At 56.6% G+C, this 17,742-nt stretch overlaps 1 protein-coding gene across 1 annotated transcript in view; it reads right to left on the reverse strand.

Annotated features, from left to right (window-relative positions):
- Nucleotides 1-17,245, reverse strand: part of MYO18B (myosin XVIIIB) — a 44,656-nt gene extending 27,411 nt beyond the window's left edge. The window contains 25 exon segments of the mRNA XM_042865485.1: nucleotides 57-200; nucleotides 291-419; nucleotides 1,140-1,205; nucleotides 2,081-2,190; nucleotides 2,672-2,837; nucleotides 3,315-3,498; nucleotides 4,406-4,565; nucleotides 4,905-5,052; nucleotides 5,316-5,396; nucleotides 7,328-7,520; nucleotides 8,252-8,342; nucleotides 8,687-8,857; nucleotides 11,659-11,803; nucleotides 12,349-12,412; nucleotides 12,567-12,667; nucleotides 12,876-13,018; nucleotides 13,185-13,383; nucleotides 13,918-14,094; nucleotides 14,247-14,359; nucleotides 14,454-14,520; nucleotides 14,665-15,423; nucleotides 15,524-15,679; nucleotides 16,127-16,188; nucleotides 17,106-17,217; nucleotides 17,219-17,245. Of these exon segments, the coding sequence (XP_042721419.1) occupies nucleotides 57-200; nucleotides 291-419; nucleotides 1,140-1,205; nucleotides 2,081-2,190; nucleotides 2,672-2,837; nucleotides 3,315-3,498; nucleotides 4,406-4,565; nucleotides 4,905-5,052; nucleotides 5,316-5,396; nucleotides 7,328-7,520; nucleotides 8,252-8,342; nucleotides 8,687-8,857; nucleotides 11,659-11,803; nucleotides 12,349-12,412; nucleotides 12,567-12,667; nucleotides 12,876-13,018; nucleotides 13,185-13,383; nucleotides 13,918-14,094; nucleotides 14,247-14,359; nucleotides 14,454-14,520; nucleotides 14,665-15,423; nucleotides 15,524-15,679; nucleotides 16,127-16,188; nucleotides 17,106-17,217; nucleotides 17,219-17,245 (3,768 nt within the window).
- Nucleotides 17,246-17,742: the final 497 nt, after the last annotated feature.

The raw sequence follows: 17,742 nt of genomic DNA on the forward strand, positions 1-17,742 counted from the left end.
ATCCCATCCCATCCCATCCCATCCCATCCCATCCCATCCCATCCCATGGAATTTACCTCTTTTACTCGCAGCTGTTCCTCTGCCAGGTTAATGCTGAGCAAGGGCCGCACACGGCTCAGCAGCTGCCACCAGGGCCAGTGCCGGACCGCCTGGAAGACCACCACGTTCTTCTGGATGCAGCGGACAGCAAGGCGTTGTACCTGCAGGTATCACAGCAGCCCTGACCCTGTGCAGCAGCCCAAGCACATATCTTGGTGGACTCAGGGCATCCCAACCCATGGGATGGGTACCTTCAGCCTCTTGAACTTCTGACGGCTGAGGAAACCCTTACAGGCTGCCTGGAGGAGGATCAGTTTCTGAGCTATCAGCTTGTCACGCTGCTTCTCCAGCCTGGTGAGAACACCTGCCTTCAGGAACACCTATGCAAGGAGAGAGCGATGTGCACCCCGGGAGCAGAACAACCCTGGCTCTGAGCCCAGAGCTGCCCCAGTCACTTCCGAACTGCATGCACCGTCTGCATAATGCAGCTTCAGTAATAATGAATGACACTCCTGAACCCACAGGTACACCCCAAGAGTTGCATTTCAAAGAAGCCAAACTGAATCAAAGAACAATCCCAGGGAAGATCGCTTTCTTGAGATAATGTTATGATTGCTCCTCCACCTACTTGATTGTCTCATTAAGGTCTGTATTAACTTCACAAGCCAGTGAGTTTTAGAAGCTAGTGCAAAATCAATACTCAAAGTGATGGCAAAACCAAGTGCCATATAACAAGATGTGACTGCAGCTGCTATCGCACTATTGATTAAGTACAAGGGTTTCATAGAAGAGATAATTGCAAACTGCTCTGCGCGGGATAAAAGAAAGTTATTTCACTCCACAGAACCATTTCATGAATTCTTTCTTTATAGACTCTGAGAGCTGAAGGCAAGCATGCATATGAAATTAATTTTCCTTTGAGATTATCAACTTTAAGTTCAAATTCTGTTGCTGGGACAACTGCTGCCCAGTCTGGCAGGTTTCACCCCTACTCAAAGAGACCAAGCTCCCTGAGCCCCATTGCTTCTATGGGACGTGGGAGGTGGCTGGGTTGGGTTTCAGGACGAGGCACACTGTAACCCAGGGTGATGCCTTTGTACCTGGCTGCGTCCTATGGCCACACTTTTCTTCTCCAGATCCAGCGCGTGGAAGAGCTCCTCGATTGCCTGCAGGGAGGGAATGCATTGCAGCTCCCAGCTCATGCGCTGCTGTGAGTCCCCTCTGCCTTCTTTAATGACAATGTTGACCTTTTCTGACTGTCAGACTTGTCTCATTAAATCCCGAGGTCTTTACTGAACGTGCATGCACTCTGGCAGTTTGCACAACAGAGCATATGTCCGTCTTTGATTGATCTCCCCTCAGCTCTCTGGCTTACCCACATCTCATTCCAGGCATGCAGGTGACTCCCCAGCCTTGCTACTGATTTATTATAAAACCTGTTTAACTGGGAGATCCTGGCCTTCGTTCCTTTGGTGCCAGCCCAGGTGATGCCCAGCCCTGGAAACTTCATGCTCTTTAAGCTACATTGGGTCCCTGGGGTGTGATTCTGCTTTGTCTTCAGCTTCACATATTTTGGGACAACCCCAGCCCTAACCTAGCAGGGTTTCCAAAGCTCTTCGCTCTTAAGCATTAAAAAGAAGCAGTAATAAGCATTTCCAGGCTGGTTTCTCCAAGTCCTCTCCATGGTGCAATAACCCTGGAAAATGCAGCCCACGCTAGGAGTGATAACAGCCTTTGCAAAAACACAGCCTTAAGGGGGAGAAACTCCGGGGCTGAGAGCAGAGCACATCACCCACTGCTGCCGGGAGAGGCTCAGCAGAGCTTTAGGCATTGACCCCACAGCCCCAGGGGCAGCCATGACAATAAGAGCGCTGAATGTATTGAATGGCTGAGCCCGGAAGGAGCTGCCCCCTGCCCCAGGACAAGACCAAGAGCTCCTTTGAAGAGCTCCGGTAATAGCTCCTAATTGCAGAGAGAGCCCTGACTGTGCTGAGCATGGGCACGGGCAGAGCCCAAGGTGGTGCTCTCAGTCAGGACATACCTTGCTCTCATCCGGCACCTCGTAGGCAGATGTGCACTTCTTCATGACAGCTGGAGCCAGCACCTGGAAGCGCCGTCGGAAGTGGGTCAGGAGCAGGTGGTCCGCGTACCCTGGGGACAACAGACACCTCTGGGCAGGATGCATGAGCTGGCAGTGAGGTTTGTATTGCTGGGGAGGGAGGGAGGGAGGGAGCAGTGCAGGGGCTGCTGGGGCATGCAGCAAAGTGGGATGCAGGTGGGGAGGCTGGGGGAGCTGAGCAAAATGATGGCAAAACAGAAGCAGCAGGAAGGGAACGAAAGGTGCGCTGGAGGTGGCTGGATAAGGTGGCACACTGTGCAATGCAGGAAATGTCCCCAGCCCCCTGCTCGGGCCTTTTGTGGCCCCACAGGGTGCAGGAACAAAGTCATGCATGGGTCTGCAAAGGGAGCACGGGGCACTGCACTCATTGTGCTCAAGCTGAGCCACCAGCAGTGAAGAGACCTCTCAAAAATCCCCAAAGGCAGCGGCAATGTGGTGAAGCAGGTCCAGCGAGAGGCAGGACATGAGCAAAGCGTGGAGGGCTGAGCAGGGGCTGCAGGGGGCAGTGCATACCAATGCGGTGCAGGCGCAGGGCGTCCAGGAGCTGGCTGCCCCCCAGCTGGGCTCGCAGGGCCGGCACATCCAGCAGCGGCGGGTCTGCCTTCTCCACCGCTGTCCCAGGAACCAGGGAGTGCACAAAGTGCAGCTGGGAGCGCCGCAGGAGGCTGGTGAGAGCGTCCTAGGGGAAAGAAGAGGTCAGCGGGACTGGAGGTAACCAAGCAAGACTTTCTCCCAAAGCCCCCGGTTTTCTGTTCCCAAATGCCCTGTCTCTGGAAACAGGGCTCTGAGCACCTAGTTGAGTTGTAGATGTTCCTTGTAGGGGAGAGGGGCCAGGTGGCCTTTAAAGGTCACTTCTATCTCAAAAAATTCTGTGGTTCTATGATTCCACTGGGCTGGGGGGAGCCAGAACATGCACGAAGCTGGCTGCTGAGTCTGCTGGGAGCCCAAGCACCCCATTACAGTGTGAGCAACAGGAGGCTGGCGCACAGCCAGCACGGAGGGCCAGCATGCTTAAGAGGATTAACCAGCAGCACAGCAAGGTGTGCATGTAATCTGCTTTGCGACTTGTTTCCTTGCGATGCTCTCCCTGAGCTGCAGCGCAGCATCCCCAGCCGAGAGGAGCCACGCACAGCCCTGCTCCTGTCTCTGCACTCACTGCCTGCAGCTTGAGCTGGGCGCACACCGATCTCCTCCTGACTGCTGCCAAGCTGCTGGCGAAGACCTTCCTGATGCAGGCATTGCGCTGCAGGGCCGCCTGTGAGCACCCTTCCAGCCCCGCCACAGCACGGCAGACCCGCGGCACCCCGCGGCGCAGCATTGCCAGCTCCTGCAGTGCATTCCTGTGGGCGAGAAAAGAGTGAGGTGCTGGGTACACAGCGGGAGCAGCACAGGAGCACTTTGCTGCCAGCAACCTGCAGCCCGAGGTCAGTGCCAAATCCAGCACTGGTACTCATGCAGTGCTGCCCCACAGCTCCTGGCTTCTCTCTGCATTGAGAACCCCGCTGCTTGTCGCTATTAGAACTTCCCTGAACCAAAGCCCAGAACAAAATGAGCCGGCAGGGCTTAAGCAGAAGGTTAAAATCATGGCGTGTGTGGAGGCATCTGTACCAGCGTGTTTGTGTTTCAGCTCCAGTAGTTTACAAGGTTGCTGGATGCAGCAGGGGAAAGAGAAGTGCTGCTACATGGGTGCCTCACTGCCTCTGCACTGTGATGCTGCAGAGCCAAGGACATTGCGGGGCCCTTCTACCTGTGGGACAGCAGCACCCAGCATTCTCCCCACATTGCCTCCCCTGCAGCAGGGTTACAGTTAGGCTTAGGATGACATGATGTTGCACTGCATTTGATTTCATTTCACATCACTGGATTGCATTGAATTCCACTGCATTTTACTGTGTTGCATTCCACTAAATTTCTTTGCATTGGGTTAGGGTTAGGGTTAGACACAGCTCTACTGCTTCAGGTAATTTTGATGGGGAGCATTATGGGATGGCTTGGATGGGATGGCATTATTCACCAGATCCCTGTTGCGCATCCACCATAATCAAACCATGCACATGTAGCTGCTCATCAGCTGGGGCTGGGTGGCTATACATCAAATCTCTTGGCTTTGCTCCCCTACCTTACTAAATTCTAAATATTCCAACAAAGCTGGACCAAAAGCAGCTTTTTTCCTGGCTTTTTCCTTGCTTCCTTCCCCATCTCATCCCTCTCCCATGGAGCAGCCACAAGCACATGCCCCATACTCACAGCTGAGATTGCTGCAGCAGCTGACCGGCGTTCTCTGCAGACAGGTTGAGCTTGGCCTTGCTCACCCAGCCTGCCAGGTCATAGCGCACGGGGTCGGTGCCTAGCTGGTGTGGGATCTCAAAGTGCAGTGCCTGCTCACACTTGCGCACACAGCCGGCCCCTGCAACAGCAACAGTGCCATGAGGGGGTCAACTGCACCCCAAGGGGGTCACCATCAGGTTCCCGTGGGGCTACCACTGCCAGCAGGGCCAGGAGATGGCGTGCACCTAGCAGAGCATTTCAGACCATGCTCTCCAGGCACAGTACAGTGATGGTGCATGGGGAACCCACACTGCTTTCACTGATGGGAGAGAACCCAGCTCTGCGTTTCTTAGCAGAAGAGGATTGCCCAAGAAGGAAAGTGAAATAGTTAATTTTCTGGGGGGTTTCCTTAATTGTCATAGTTAAATGGTGATTCCAGAAGCAATGCAGCTGGAGTGTGGGGAGATGCCCAACTCACCATCCTGGTCAGATCCTTTTGGGGCAAAGTAAGAGCAGAGGCGGTCAAAAGCAGCACCATCTCCAGAGCCTGGGATCAGCACCTCCTCATCCAGGATCCACAGCAGCCCCCTGCGGTCGGCCCCCAGGCTGCTGGGCAGCACCTGTGGCTGTCAAAGAGTGGAGGTGTCTCTTGGGTCACCAGGAACGGGACAGGGGGTGGCCAGGAGCTGCAGCCAGCATGCCCCACTTCCCAGCATCTTTGCTCTAAGCTGAGAAGAAAGGAAACCTCTGCCCAGCTGTGTGCCCCTGGTAACTCATGCCACATGCACTGCACACAACGAGGCAGCACGGCCTCTGCAACCCTCCGAGCAGAGGAAAGATGCTCCAGGCAGAGCGACCAATTCCCCCAGTGGCCACGGGGCCCGGTTACCTGCGAGGGGTTCAGGTCAACGATGGACAGCGTGACCAGTGGAGAGCGCTCTGGAAGATCAAAAGACACCTCAACATTTTCCTGGAAAACATTATTTAAAAGCTCACTTCAGTCAGGATTCCGACCGCAGGTGTGTGCACAACGAGGAGGGCGATGGAGCGGAGCTGCCACCAGGGACACTTCTGTGGGCGCAGAGCAGCACGCTCCAAGGGCTCCACAGCACTCGGTGAGTGTCAGACAAGCTGCATAAATGATGGATATGATAATAACAGGACCGAACAAGAGAGCACCGAGGAAACAATCAATTATTAACGTGCAGCTGGCGGGCAGAGCCGCCATTCGCGTTCCCTTTCTATTTCAGGTTGGCGGGGCCAGCAGGTCTCGTGTTTCCAGCACCCTGTGGTGTTTCTGGGGCTCAGGGGGTGGCAGCAGAAAGCCCCGTGTTTGGGGCAGGGCAGCACTGGCACAAGGCATGGTGATCCCACCAAGCTCCTTCATTTCATGCTCGGCTGGTAGCTGCATATTCATCACTACTGAAGGGCACATCTATACTTACTGGAGACAAGCGCTGTGTGAATATTAAGCCGTGGGAATTCAACCATTTTTCCAGAGCTGAAGGTATTAAAGTTACTTCTGCAAGCTTAATAAGTTCATTTTTGCCAGTAGATTTTCCAGCAGTTTATTTCTGTGATAATTTATCATTTTCCTTTCTGTTCTCTATTATTCAACACCTGAGCTAATTTAGGAAAAGCCCAGCTGCACCACGAGAAGGGTGCAGAGCTCCTCAGCTGGGAGGAGATGCCTCACAAATCATAGAATGGCTTCCATTGGAGGGGACCTTAAAGCCCACCCAGTTCCAACCCCCTGCCATCGGCTGGTTGCCCCCCAGCACATCAGGCTTCCCAGGGCCCTATCTGTGGCTTTGGAAGTATATCATATGTTAAGTAGGCCAGGCCCCATGTTTGGTTAAGAACTTATTTACAGAAAACATGGCTGTTGATTAAGTTTTTGATTAGGAATTAGAACCAGGAATTTTTAATTTTTTGTGGTGACTATTATCAACCATAGCAGGGTACATGGTACCTCCCCAAAGGAACGCTGAGAGCCTGCTTTTGGGCACCAGATGTCCTGTTCAACTGGGAGAAACAGCCTTCCCTAATCAGAATATCTGCTTGCTGAAGATTTTTAATTAACTGCTGAAGGCTCTGAATTTATTGCCAAGTATCCTCAACGTCGTGGTCACCCACGTTCTCACATGGTTACTCTATGGCCCCTGCGTGGTTGTGCTGTGTTCAGCCTTTGGCCCCCACGTTCTCCCTGTGGTCCATTCGTGGTTACCCAATAATCCCTTCATACTGACTTCACTGCCAGTCAGTTGTCCACCCCTTGATCCCTTCACGCATGATTCCTTGTTCACACCGTGGTTCCTTCATAGTCACCCCATGGTCACAACATGGTTTTCCCACATTCATCAGGTGGTCAGCACGTGGCCCTAGAATGGCTGCCCCATACTCACTTCTTCGATGCCTATTACTCACTGCATCCCCCCTTTTACCCTGTGGTATCTCCACAATCACCTCATGGTCACACCATGACCACGATCCTTTTATGGTCATTCAATGTTCTCACTTTGGTCCCTTCACGGTTGCCTCATGGTTTCCAAATGTTCCACCCTGTGATCCCCTTATGGTCACCTTACAGTCAACCCATTTCCCCTCTGTGATCTTCTCAAGGTCAAGACATGAGCGCTCCATGGCCACACCATCTCCTCCCCACAGCCCCTCCATGGTCATTCAAATGTCCCTCCATGTTCCCATGATGGTTACCCAATGGTCACCCCTTGGTCTCACAAATGCCCATGAGGACACTGCTGGGGGCAGAAGGAGGAGGGGCCTGCAGACCCTGTGTTCCTGCAGCACTCCTCCATCACAGCCCCGAAGCGCCGTCCCTTTCACCGCAGCAGCTCACAGGCACTGCATGTGCCCAAGGCAGCCCCATGCACCCACGCTCACCTCTTTGTACCTCTCCATCTCCGAGACAAAGGTTCTCTCGTAGAAGAGCCCCTGCAGCCGCTCATGCACGTAGTTGTGGCACAGCTCCTCAAACGTGGCTGCCCGCTGCCCACCCTGGTGCCGTGGGTTGTGGAAGCCAGGGGTGTCCACCACCGCAATGGAGGCGATGGAGAGGTGCTGGGATGAGAAGGACCTGGGGACGGGCACACAGCGTGGGGTGACACCGACCCTCTGCTAGCTTCCAGCCTCCCCCTGCCTGCGTCCCTTCCTGGCACCCTGGGTGTTTAGAGCCATCGCCATCGCTACCAGCACATGGACTGCACAGCAGCATGACATTTCTCTCCGGCCACCATTGCAAAGCTTTGATAGGTGGTGATGGGTCGGTGTGGGGAATAAAGTCAAGCAAAGCAACGCTAGCTTTGAAGGGAGTAGGGTACAGCATGATTTAGTGCTGCTATTCAAGAGAATCTTCTGCAAGGTCTTAGAGTACCATCACCAATTTCACTTTGGAATGCGGTTGCTAGGAATTAAAATGAAAATATTCAGCCGCAGGTAAAAATAGACCCGCTGGAACAACACAGAGTGTTTCTGAGCACTGGGTTTCATGCGGATGCTGACTTGTACGAATTGGGCTGCACATCTGAATTGAGAAAAGTGAATTGTTTGGGGTCCGATCCTCAGCCCCGTGTCAAGCATTCCGTTTAACTGAATGGGTCATTTCAGTACAAGGGATGCCCCTCCCTCCCAGCTTTCCAGACGGAGGTGAGCAGAGGAGGGATGCTTCGCAACGTTTTGATCCCCACTTGTGACCACACAGCAGCTGCATGGCTCCCCGTGGGCTCCCTGCACACTGCTAACCCCAGCTCCAGCCTGCGATATCTCACCCATCACCGAGCTCTGCAGGACGCAATGCTGGCCCCATACCTGTTGATCATGGAGACGAGTGCAGCAAAAAGCTCTTCGTAGAGACCTGAAGCCATTCCCTCCACACACTCCACACCCGTCATCTTCTGCCCTGCAGAGAGAGGAGCAAAGTAATGCTCCCTGCCTGTGCACAGCCACCTGTGTGCTCGCAGCCCCTCCAGCGCCCCATGCTTTGTGCATGTGCCCCAGGTTAGGCTATGGGGCACAGCAGAAGCCCACCCTGCTGCCCCCATAGCATTTCTTTCTTCTTTCCCTCCCCATTTCTAGGGAGGGCCCCATTGCTGATCTTCCAAGAGGCATCACCTGCACTCCTTCATGCCCAGGTCTCTTTTTCAGGTGGTAATCAGGGCTCTATCGCATTCCCACATGGAAATAGAAATATCCCATGTGGAAATAGGAACTCCATGAGGAAAGGGAGAAGGGAGTGCTGGGTACCTGAGGGTCCCTCCTCTTCAGAGGGCCTCCCGCCGCCCCGTGCAGCCGCCTGTGCCAGGATCTGCTTCAGGTGGTGCTTGAAGACGGCGGTGCTGAGCTCCTCCAGCTCACAGCCCAGCACCTCAGCAGCGTGCGTCGCCCACTCAAAGTGCATGAACTGCTTGCGGCCCACTGCGAAGGGAGGCAGGGCATCAAGCACACACAGAGACAGCACATGGGATGGAGGCAGGTGGCGGTCCTGCAGCAGGGATTCCATCAAGGGCATCCTGCACAGCACCGCAGCCCCCAGCACCGGCTCTGCAGTAGGAGCATGAAGAGCACTGCTGAGCTTGGAGGGGTTTTGCAGCCGATGCTCTCGGGTGTTGCAGCCCCACGTGCTCTGCAAGCCAGCAGAGAGCTGCTTTCCAATTCCTTTCATTGCCATGGTGCTCAGCTTTATGCCCTTCTCTATAGGCTGCTGCTTTAATTTTCAATTACGGTGGACGTGGTCGGGCGCTTCCCTCACTCCCTGCCTCTGTAACATCTCCAACAAATCTGAAAAGCTTTTCCTCCCTTCCCTGGATCGATATGACCCATTTGGGTCATCACTTGGCATAATTTTTGGTTGGGAATGAAACATCTCAGACCAACACATCACAGTGGGTTCCCCACTGCTCTGACCAGGGAGGGCTGGGCAGTTTAGGGCAGGTTGCAGCTGGGCTGAATGCCTTGCAACCAGCAAACACGGCAGCAAGCAGCCCAGTGGGGTGCTGATGGGATTACCACCTGAGGGGGAGAGGAGGATCCTCCCGGCTGGATGGGGTAATCTATTTGTCCTGCTCTAAATCCTCCGGTCTATTCTCCGCTGACCGGCTGGCTGATGTATGACATGTTGAAGTCTATATATAACAAAGGGGAGAGCTGTGTAATAGCATGATTAAAGAAATCTGCCACTCTGGCTGCGTTTCCCCAGCTGTTTGTAATAAAGATGTCAGAGCACTGAACAGATAGTGCCATAACTCGGGGGGCACAGAGACAGCCTGCTTGGAGCAGGAAAGAGAAGAAAAAAAAAGGACAAAATCCTGAAAACATTCCCCAGGTGCTTCTCCCTGCAGCAGGAAACCTGAGTGCTGAAGAGCAGAAGGCTTTAACAGAGAGAAAAATGGGCAGGATGCAGAGGCCAGCCCTAATGCAATCTTTTCCAGGGATCATTGTGATGAACGACACCAGGCAGCAGAGCAGCTCTTCCCTTCCCGGCAGGGCGAAGCAGCGGAGCTGGTGTAACAAAACCAGACGTCCCTGCTCTGCTCTCAGCCACCAGGACAGGGGATCCAGAGCACTGTGCAGAGCCCTGGGTCCTGCTGCACAAGGCAGACCCCACATTGCACAGATACCCTGCACCTGTGTTTCTAATGCAACGCCTATCTGCATCCTGAAGGAAACCAAAACCACAAGGAAGAGCAGAACCCTGGCAATGCCACCCTCCCCCTGCAGCACTGCAGCTCCATCCAAAGCAGCACTGGAGCTGAGCGCCGACCCCGGCTGTGCCCGAGCCCTCCTTCCCGGTTAGAGAGCTAATGAAGAAATGAAAACACACCGCGGTCCGCGGCGCACAAAGGGGACCGAAAGCTCTTTTAGGTGAATGGGTACCTAAGGTGCCCTGCCGGCCTCTGGATGTCGGCTTGTTTCTCATAAAAAAGCCGCTTCGACGCATTTCAAAAGCAAAGGGGAATTGCTGACACCTTGGCTTTGAAATTCAGCCTTTTCTTCTCGATGTTTTTCTCGCCACAAATGCATTTTCCGCTCCCAGCCAGAGGGAGATGGTGCTGTTCCCTCCTGCTTCATTCCTGGGCAAGAAGCTTTGTGACGAGACGACGGCAATCAGCAGAGGGAGCAAAGCGCAGGGAAGGGGCTCGGAATGCACCGTGCGGAGGAGGGGCTGCCCTCGGTGAGAGGATGCTGAGCGCAGATCTTCAAAGGGCATGAGAGGGAAGGGAAGAGATGGCGATCAGGAGACAGGTTTAACCACATTAAAAGAGTCATCGCCCCCGCCGAGACTTTTGCTCCATCCGGCTTTGATCCATTTTTTATCCGTATTTCCTTTCATTTCTCCCCTTTGGTTGACACACGATGGGGGAATCGATAGCGGAGCGAGTGCTGCTGAGACATGCTCTGATTGCTAATCCCATACACAGCTCCGGAGCCCCAGCACAACACTTCACATTCCTCTTCACATCACGAGAAGTGCTCCAAGGCTTTGTGAATGCAGCCCTCGCCTGACTCCCGAGTGACATGCAGGCAGTCCCAGTGTAAATCAGAGCAAATTGGCTCAGGTAATTACAAGAATGGGTTGAAAATGCTAACAAAGCATTCAGGCCCAGCTGATGGCACGGCACCAGGAAGGAGACACATCTCCAAATCCTGCTGTCCTGGAAGCTCTTAAGGCAGAAGGGAGCTTTGGTTTTACCAAAAGCTTCTTTGTGACACTCTACCATATAGAAGGGGAGAAGGGAAATGGGGAGACGGAGCGCCAGAGGGAAGGGGAAGGAGAATGCTCTCTAAGTGACGACAGCATTTATCCTTTTAAAATAATTAATAGATGATTAATGGCTTAAATTACCACGAGATGTGTTATGACACGTTGCGGAGACGTTTATGGATGTCTGTGCTGAGTTTATAGCAGCCTTTATGCAGCCCTCATAAATTGAAGGGTGTAAATCAATGGGGCTCTCTCCCAGACGGGTTAGCACACCGCTTAACATAATTTACAAGGGATATGGCAATCTCTGTATGCTTGTATTAACAAAGCCTTCATAACTACAGTTCTCATCTGGAACCGTTCTCGTGTAGCTCAGGCACTGTATGAGGCACTCAAGTGATGACACCACGACTGGTGCCACGAGGTCCCATGGCAGCTCACCTCCAGAGAGCAGCACCCAGCCCTGCCCACTGCACTGCCAGTGGCTATGGAGGAAGGAGGGAACAGCCCTTACCTCGGCAGGCCCCCGCAGCTCCCAGGTGGTGGATGCCAGCCAGCACTCTCCACATGGCCGCCTGCTCCTCTGCTGTGATGCCCAGCACACCCATGGCTGCTTGCAGCTTTGCAAACGCTGTGCTCGCCTTCTGCTTCTCCTCAGGCTGCAGGAAGAGAGGGGGGATATATGGGGCACCCAAAAGGATGGGGACGTGCAGCTGGGCAGGCAGGAGGGGACGATGAGGGGACACAGAAAGAGACATGGAACAGCGGGAGCATCTCTGCATGGAGAGCCTGGTGCTTCTGACACAGAATATCACAACTATTCCCTCAGCTCAAATCTGTGGCACCAGTGGAGCTCGAGGCCTCGCCGTGCCCTCAGCGCTGCAGCAGCTGACTTGTGCGGCTCCAGACTGGCACTGGAGCTCCTTAATGAAGATTGAATACTGAATTCACCCACTGGTGATGTAACTGCAAATTGCTGCGATTCATCCCAGCACTTGGGCTCATTGGCGATCTGCCTAACCTTTGTGAAGGGCTCAGACTAATAGGGAGCTGCTGCTGGATATCAAATGCGGTGCTTTTAGCCTCTAAAATTGCATTCTGCACTCTCCAAAGGAAACACTCAGCCCCAGAGCCACTGCCATGGTGCAATATCAGGGCTCAGCCACAGGCTGGAGAGGCACAGGGCTCCATCAGTGATCCTTACCTTTGAGAAGGGCTTGATTCCAAAGGCGTTGCTCTCAGCCACGTGGTGCAAGTGCAACGTGGTCCTACAAGGAGTTTGGGAAGACAAGATCTGAGCCCTGCTCTGTGCCATGCAGACCACGCCACTTCCCAACTTCCCCATGCAGAGCTCCACAATGAGGAAGGCATCTGGGAGGTCCTGCACAGCCCCCAGTGGCCCCGCAGCAGCACGCTGCTCACCTCTGTGCCACATCCAGGCCCGCCAGCATCATAGGAAAGACGTTAAAGTTGCTCTCCCCAGGGGGCTGCTGGGCGACACGGCCCCTCTCCAGCAGCATGGTCTGCAGAGAGCAGAGATGGGCATCAGTGGCAGCCCCCATTCCCCAGCACACAGGGCATGGTGTGGGCACAGGGGGAGTAGACAGCAGCACCCACAGATGGGGAGATACCACCAGGAGCTGGGGAGGGACTGGGATCTCCCTGCAGGGACTTGGATGGTGTTGGTCCCAGGGACCCTGAGCTCAGTAGGTAGCAGTGCCCTTGGGGTACCTGGAGGTGAGCGGCGGTGATGCGCCCAGCGGCACTGAAATCCAGAGAGAGGACCATGGAGAAGCGTGTGGAGCTGCTGTTCTGCTCAGTGCTCACTGCCCCAAAGGCTCCCAGCACCGTGAACATTGCCTGGATCTTCTCCACTGCAAAACCAACATGGGCAACCCCTGAGCAGTACATTGGGAAGCCTCACTCCTGCCCTCACCTCTGCTCTCCATGCAACAGCTCCAAACCCAGACCTGCCTTCGCGCTGCTGATTGCTCAACAGCCTACCTGAGCCCCAACTCTTACCTGAGATCCAACCCATACCTGAGACTCGGCCGTCCACGCTGCCTGCCATGCCAACCAGGTGCTCCAGGGCCAACTGGCAGCTCGTGGTCTTCCCTGCACCGCTGCGCCCCATGGGCACGATGGCCTGGTCCCGCCTCTGGGCCAGCAGGGTCCTGTAGGCTCTCTGTGCCACCGAGCAGATGTGTGGTGCTGTGCTGTCCCGCCTCCCCTTGGACACCTGTGGGCCGGGGGGGAGTCCCAAAGAGTGATGAGAGGGGTTCTCGTGGAAAGAGACTGGAGATGTTTCACGGTGTGGGAATGCTGCAGAAAACCCCTGAGAATGCTAGTGCGCCTCAGGCACTGTTCCCCAGCCCGCTCCTGCCCCAGCACCAACACCCCCATGGCGGGTACAGCAATACAGTGATTTTCTCCCAGAAATCGGGAAAACTACTTGGCTGGGAGCAGCGCCCACCTGCGAGCATCGCCATTCCTGAACATCACCCAGCAGCACGCCCAGCCCCGAGCATCCTCCTGCGTCCCTGATCCCAAGCATCAACCAACAGCACCGCCAGCCCCGAGCATTACGCAGAGCATCCCCAGCCCCGAGCATCACGCAGACCACTGCGGCGGTCCCACGGTGCCACCTGCCGGCCTGCAGTTCCCAGCTCCTGCGCAATGTTCCGCTGTGGGTTCGGTGGTTCGGTGTCCGCCTCCCAGCACAGAACCCCCTCACCCCAGGGTACCACGAAGGGTCCCACTCCCAACCCCTTACCTTCCCCGCATGGGTGCCGGCATCGGGGCCGGGCCGGATGGCCACCAGGCTGGGCCCGGCGTAGGTATAGGGGAGATGGGAGTGGTAGCGATGCTGCAGTGTGTTCAGGGCACTGCACTCATTGAGGTTGAGGAGCATGGCCAGGTCCTCAGCCAGGTCCAGGTGGGGAGGGTTGGTCTGTAGGAGGCAGTGGGTGCTGTCAGGGAGCAGCCGTGGGGCAGAGCACAGTGCCATCACCCTCTCTCTGCCAGCACCACGTCCACAGCCACCCTGGGCCATGTCCCACCAAGTACACCCCGTAACCCAGAGCCAGCCCCAGGTGGGCTCACCCGCTGCACGCTGTCCTCATCCACCTCAGTGATGCTGCCATCTGCATCCCGGCGCACCCGCACTCTGCCCGCTGGCAGCTCTGGTGTCCCCACATCAGGTTTCAGCTGCGTGGCTGCAACATGGCAACCATAAACCACTGACACAGTGCCGTGCCATGGCACACCAAAGGCCCCTCTGGCCCTCAGTGCTGTGAGTTGAGGGCTTACCAAGCACGAAGCCATCCTGCTGCACGAGCCACACTTTATCCGCTTCGTACCACACATCCTTGGGAGCCTGCAGGAGGAGAGAGCAGCGCTGCAGGGAGCTGGATTGGAGCACCACAGCCACAAGGACTGCCTGCAGCCACAGCCACAAGGGCAGGAGAGCTGCATGACACCAGGACAGCACTGTGCACAGGGCGACAGCTGCAGGCATTACCTGCTCCTGGTCTGCGCTCTCTCCTGTCTCCTCTTTACTCTCCCCAGGTGCTGCTTTGCTCTCTGCCAGTGCCTCTTCACCTCCTTGCGATGCCTCTTTTCCTTCTCGAGGCTCTCCCTTTGCCTTCCCGACTCCTTTTGCCACACCTTCAGGCTTTTCTCGAGTGCCTCCTGCTTCCCTCTTGGCCCCCTCTGACTTGTTTGTGCTTTTTGCAGGCTCTTTCATTTCCTTCGGCTCCTTCTTCCCACCTCCAACATCTTTCTTCATCTTCTCCAGCTCCTTCTTGCCCAGCCCCAGCTCCCTCTTGGTGCTTGCTGTGCTGGAGGACTGTTGGCCACTCAGGGCTGCTCCCTTCTCCTTCTTGGTGCCCTCTGGACCCTTCCCCTTGGGCACGTCCCCCTCCTTCACTTTGCCACAGTGCTGGGGGCCCTTGCTGATCGCTGGGGCTGTAGATGGGGGGCTCCCCCCAGGGCATGCAGCCTTGGGGCTCTTGTCCTCTCCTCCTTTTTTCTTCTCAGGGCTCTGTGGCTTTACTGCCTGAGGACCCTCTGACCGAGGGCTCTGTGCCACCGTGGGAGCTTTGCTGGGATCGGAGCTAGGCGCAGCCGTCCCGGGGGGCAGCGCTGTGTGTGTTGGTGTCCCCTTGCCCCCCTGCCCACCTGCCTGCAGCCCGTTCTGCAAGGACTTCCCCACACTGACCACAGTTCCTTTGGCAGCTGGGGAATCCCTGCTCTGGGCTGGACTGTCCTCCACCACAGGCTGCCAAGAGAAGGAGAATGCTCTGACCCGAGGCCAAGGTGGGACATGCAGTGCCCCAGCCATCCCTGGCCGCCTGCAGTGCAGTGCAATGGCTGCTCACCTCCTCCTTCCCACTGGCCTTGGCCGCCTTCTTCAGCCTCGCCTCCTTGGACTCCTTCTCAGTCTCACGGACGAGCTGCTTGATGAACCCACCAGGAATGACAGAGAGGAGTAGAGGGGGAGCGGATGGCGGTGGGCCCCGGTCCTCCTCCCGGATCTGTTAGAAGCAGAAGTTGGATTATGGGAATGCACAGCCCAGCGCAGCCCAGCAGCACTGCAGGGATGTTGGCAGCACGGCTGTGTGCAACAGCTGAGCCAAGCTTTGTTTTTTGGGCATCACTTAGCGTGCAGCGAGGCCACGGGCAACAGGTTGGCACCGGGTGAGGGGCTGCGCAGAGCAGCAGGACAAGCGGCAAGAACAGCCCCACGTGCTGCTGAGGGCATGGCAGCTCCAGCACTGCGGGGCATGGAGCTGTTTGCAGCGTGCAGAGCCCTGTGTTGCCCCAGCCCTGTGCAGCAACCCTGCAGGGAGACCCGAACAACAGACATTGCTCAGAGCAGTAAATTCAGGCTGAGAAGTGATGCCCATTCGGAAGGCCTGGGGACAAGGCAAGCGCGGGGACGTGCAGCACAGGGACATGGGGACATGAGGACCAACACTTCCCTTCTGCTCCCAGAGCGCGAGGCGCGAGGAGATGGCCATGATGGAACCGGGATGGAGCTTTACTGAGAGCGGAGGGTGAGGGGGAGAGAGAGGAGAGAGTTAGTGAGGAGCAGCCGCCACCGGGGGCCCTACAGGAACCCTATAGGAACCCCATAGCCCAGCTGGCACCGGGGCAGGAGCGGCCACAGAGGGGCCGTGTCGTTTTACAGCATCGGAGAGCACGGCCACGTGCAGCCCCGGTGGCAGCGTCACAGCGGCGTCGGTGGCACCGGGCGCAACAGTGCCTGGCCCCGCTTGGGGCTGAACCCAGCCTCACCTGTTGGGATCATTCACGCACCGTGCAGACCGCAGCCCTGGGGCCCTATCGCCTTGTACAGTAAAGGGCAGGAGTGCGGGAGCCCGGTGGAGGAATGCCACTTGCCTTCTTGGGCAATGGCCCCGGGCGCCACGTGCCCTGTCTGCCGCCTGCCCCAGAGACCATGGGGAACCAGAACTGACCCCACACCAGCCTGGAGCGTGGACCTACAGTGCGGCCCCACAGACAGAGAGCCCCCAGCCCACCCCACGCCCACAGCCAAGGTGGACCCGTGGGGAATCCACGGCACAGAGCAGAGCACAAAGAAGGGTCAGGATCACCCTCAGCACCTCAGCCATCCAAGATGGGAGCAGCACAGAGCCCCACTTGGGCCACAGCCGTGTGGCTCCGTTCCCCACACTGGGGCTGCCAAGGGGGGGGGGGGGGGGTCCTGTCCCACTGCCCCCTTGGAGGGCCTGGCAGGAGCCCCTTCCCCATTTCCCCACAGCCTCCAGCCCGGAGCGCTGCTGGAAGCCACCCCTGGAGCGGTGCTGCCGCTATCGCTCTTCATTCCCACCTAAAAATAGCCGAGGGGCCCAGCCCGGGCTGCAGCACAGCCCAAAGGTTCCAATGGACCCCCGGCCCAACCCCACGCCCCCAAAGACCCCCACGGATCACCCGTACCTGCGTTCGGTGCCGGGGGGCAGCGGGCCCACGCCGGGACCCCAGCGAGCCGAGAGCGCAGGAGGCAGCGGCGGCGCGGTGTGGGGCTGCCTGCGCCTCCCCCTCCGCCCCCAACTGCGGTGGCAGCTGAGGTGACACATGGCCCTGCTAAAAATACCCTGCAGGGCTGCACCGAGCCCTGCTGCTCCCCAGCCTGCAGCCCCACAGCCCGCCACCCACCTCAGTGCCCCAGGCATCCCCACATCTCAGCGCCCAGCACCGTGCCCCATGGCACAGAGAGCCCCGGCCCCAACAAGAGCTGAAACTGACCCTGAGATCCCATCTGCTGGGGGTGCTTCCAAAGCCCATTGGTTTCCCAACGCCGCTCGTTGGGGAGAAGCACAGCGAGCTGCGGGACAGGAAAGGACCACGCGGCACACGCACTCCAATGACGTTTGTTTTTTATTGGGGTTCTCGTTGTATGAGAGCAGTTGACCAACACACAGAAGCAGCTTAGCTGTCCCCAAATGATCCTTCAATAAAAATACTGGCGGGACAGACCGAGTGCGGCGTGGCACGGAGCACACGGCCGGGCCGGGGGGGGGGTTTAGTGAAGGATCATTTGGGGACAGCTAAGCTGCTTCTGTGTGTTGGTCAA

This window comes from Lagopus leucura, unplaced genomic scaffold (assembly GCF_019238085.1).
Source record: "Lagopus leucura isolate 7727_CA_CO unplaced genomic scaffold, USGS_WTPT01 Super-Scaffold_806, whole genome shotgun sequence".
NCBI classification, from domain to species: domain Eukaryota; kingdom Metazoa; phylum Chordata; class Aves; order Galliformes; family Phasianidae; genus Lagopus; species Lagopus leucura.